The 3,127-nt window shown below is 33.2% G+C and overlaps 1 protein-coding gene across 1 annotated transcript; it reads right to left on the bottom strand.

Moving 5' to 3' along the window:
• Nucleotides 1–332: 332 nt before the first annotated feature.
• LOC114382218 (B2 protein-like) lies at nt 333–2,714 on the bottom strand. Its single transcript, XM_028341488.1, has 5 exons — nt 1,749–2,714; nt 1,427–1,527; nt 1,154–1,237; nt 779–889; nt 333–683 (listed from the first exon to the last, which is right to left on the bottom strand). The coding sequence occupies exons 1-5, from the start codon at nt 2,470–2,472 to the stop codon at nt 612–614; spliced, it is 1,092 nt and encodes a 363-aa protein (XP_028197289.1). The 5' UTR covers nt 2,473–2,714; the 3' UTR covers nt 333–611.
• Between the last annotated feature and the right edge of the window lie 413 nt (nt 2,715–3,127).

Genomic DNA, 3,127 nt, shown 5'->3' with positions numbered 1-3,127 from the left:
TTAAAATTTTGACCCCTAATATTAACCCTAAAATCATATGTCCCCCTTGATTTTGGTTGACATCTTCAAGTTATAAATGTATAAATATATAATTTTTTCTCACATGTATCTCCCTGAATTATAAGATATATAAATACATCTTCCAACAAAAAATCAAACTTTAGTTTGCAAATATCAAAGATTAAAGCATAGATGTTAATGCCCCAAAATGAACCAATAAATCAAATCTCCCCTTCGAATGAAGAATATTTAAAGCAGGGCAACTTAGCAATTACTAAAAGCTAAAAAATCCATGCCATTCAGTTCAATTTATAATTTTGCAGACAAAACCATGAGCAAAGTTAGTTCCTTCTTATTGTATTGTTTTTATGTGATGTTCATATACACCCATAACAAGAAAAAATGGGCAACCAGGCATAACAGCCTCTATACTAATAACATTATAGTAATTATAACAAATAAATATATAAGGGCTGGAATTCAATATAATCGTCCCCCACCATATTTTCATTGTCTTAATTATCTTCTGACACTCTAATATTATGAGTCCACAGTATTCATTCATTATCCATTGTGCTCGTAACTTCTCTTCTTGTATAATTTCTACCCTTCTATGCTGGAATGACTTTGAAAATGTCATCGAAACTGTTCTGGTTTGCAAAAATATCCAGAAGAGACAGTGCCTGAAATAATAATTAAAAAAAAGAGGACATAATTTAGTTGACCACATCCACAATTAAAGAAGGATCAGTAACATATTCAAAAAGTTGATGCTTACCTCAGGCACACTCAGCTCAAGACGGAACTTAGGGCCGTCGTAGTGGTGAAGAATTGGTCTGAAGGAATCTTCCTCTAGTGGCTCACAAACTTTCCTAGTAATCACTTGAACCTGTAACCATCATGTATGCAAAATTCATAAGTTTTAGCAAAACAAAGTAATATAATTAGAATTTAATTGTCATCTACTACCAATACTGTCAACCAAACAGAAATCGTCCAATCGATATATCACATATGGATTGATTAAAGGAGAGTATAAAACTTTACTTTTAAGGTATCAGTAAATTTAATTAAATTTATAAAATTAATATTAGCATGAGTTGTGCATAGGATATAATACAATTAATTGGACTGGAGATGAGATGATATATACCTGAGCAGGGAAACGAGATTCACCAGGGCACTTCTTATCCTCCCAAGCCGTTGGATCAATATTAGATCCTCCAAAACTTGCAGCCTGAACAAACCCCACCAAACATTAATTATTATAATTATTGTTACTCTTAATTAGACCATAGCTGCTAAATCTAAAAGTGATGGCCTAATCCATAACTTGATCTCCAAAAACGGAAGCATTTTCATCAAATTAAAGTGATGCAACAAACTAAAAAAAAAAAGAAAAGAAAAGAAAATACACACAACATACCTCAAAGATACCATGGAGTTGGTGAGTGGAGTAGTTGTACAGAAAAAGGGGCAACCCTGGAGTTATTGTTCTAACTGAATCTCTGTACCGTGGAGGCAGACCTGCAGAGCAAACAAAAAAAAAAACATTCATCAGCAAAACCGATTTAGAATTAAAAAGGAAGAAAAGACAGAGACAAATGAAGCATGGTCAATTCCTCAAATGATTCAATTTATTGTTATTGTAAACTATAGAAAACCAGAGATTAGACTATAGTAACAATTATAAGATTTGATAAAGAGAGAAAAAAAAGGAAGAAAAAAAAAGAGGAGAGGGGACATACCAAAGAGCTGTCTTTGGAGATTCTCTGCCATGGTATCGTTGTTGCAAACAAAGATGTAGCCTCCAATGGTTTCATTCTTAGGCAGAGACTCTGATGGTGGCAGTGTTTTGAATTTCTTCTCTGCAGCAGTCTTGGTGGCTTCATTATTGTTAGTGTTGTCCCCATGCTTCTTGTTGTTGTTGTTGCTGCTGTTTTTCTTGGCACTTTTGGGTGTGTGAAACTGATCTTCACCCTTAAAAAATGTCTTGTAGCCCTTGAGATTATTGCTGTTAAGGTTGTTGTTGAGGTGGTTGTTGTTGTTGTTGTTGTTAAGGTTAAGATAGGGTGAGGATGTGTTGGAATAGATTCCCTTGTTGAAGCCTCCAAGAGTGTTGTTGTTAAGGTTAGGATATAAGGAGGAAGTGGTGTTGGTGTTGGAATAGATTCCTCCCTTGTTGAAGCCTCCAACTTCAAGAGTGTGAGTGTTGTTGTTGTGAGGCATAGAGAAAAGGGGTCCATTGGAATTGGTGATCTTCCAGCCATCATTGAAATCATCATCAAAAGGCTTTGATGAGTTGTTGAAATCACTGCCCTTGACATCAAAGTTCCTCCTCTGATCAGGCCTCTTGGAGCTGTAGCTGTTGCTCCAAATGGAATAATCATTCAGAGACAGATTGGCCAAACCAGATTCAAGCCTCAACTGGTCACTGAATTTCCAAAAGTCATTGCTGTTGTAGTTGTCCATGGTATCTCACTAGCAAACTCTGAAAACAAATCTAATTGATATGATATGAATTGAAGAAGAAAAGAATGAAGCAGCAAGAGATGGTTGGAAAAAAGAGGAGGCAAGTGTTAAATAAAGATTGATGATGGGTGTGCAATTTCCTGGAAAGTTAGTGAAGGGGGCTAGGACATTATTATTTGTGCGTGTAATTGTCAAAGGATGAAATTGGAATTCTTCCCTGTAGCATTATCATCTCAATTTTTTATGTAAGGAAAGTGGGTGGAAGGAAATTATATTAAATGTTAGAATACTTTTTCAAGTTCTTCTATAATTAATTTAATTATTTTTTAAAAAAATATTGTGTTTTCTTTATAGTGTTGAAATATTAAATGTGACTGTTTTTGTTCAATATTTTTTTATGAAATATTAACAGAATTAATGTTTAATATTATATTCTTATTTTAATAGGATTAAATTATTCTTCCATTTTTTTTCAAACAGTAAATAAAAAATAATTTAATCTAATATAATACAAAAAATTAAATAATATAATTTCATATAATATTAAATTAAATATTCAAAGGTAATCTTTTTGGTTTCCTTATTTTGGTGGAGTAACGCATGGCGATTAGTATAAAAAAAGAAAAGGTAACGCTTGACGAGGCAAAGGCAAAAA

This window comes from Glycine soja, chromosome 13 (assembly GCF_004193775.1).
Source record: "Glycine soja cultivar W05 chromosome 13, ASM419377v2, whole genome shotgun sequence".
NCBI classification, from domain to species: domain Eukaryota; kingdom Viridiplantae; phylum Streptophyta; class Magnoliopsida; order Fabales; family Fabaceae; genus Glycine; species Glycine soja.
The sequence above is the reverse complement of the archived record's forward strand: the minus strand, read 5'-3'. Positions and strand labels throughout refer to the sequence as shown.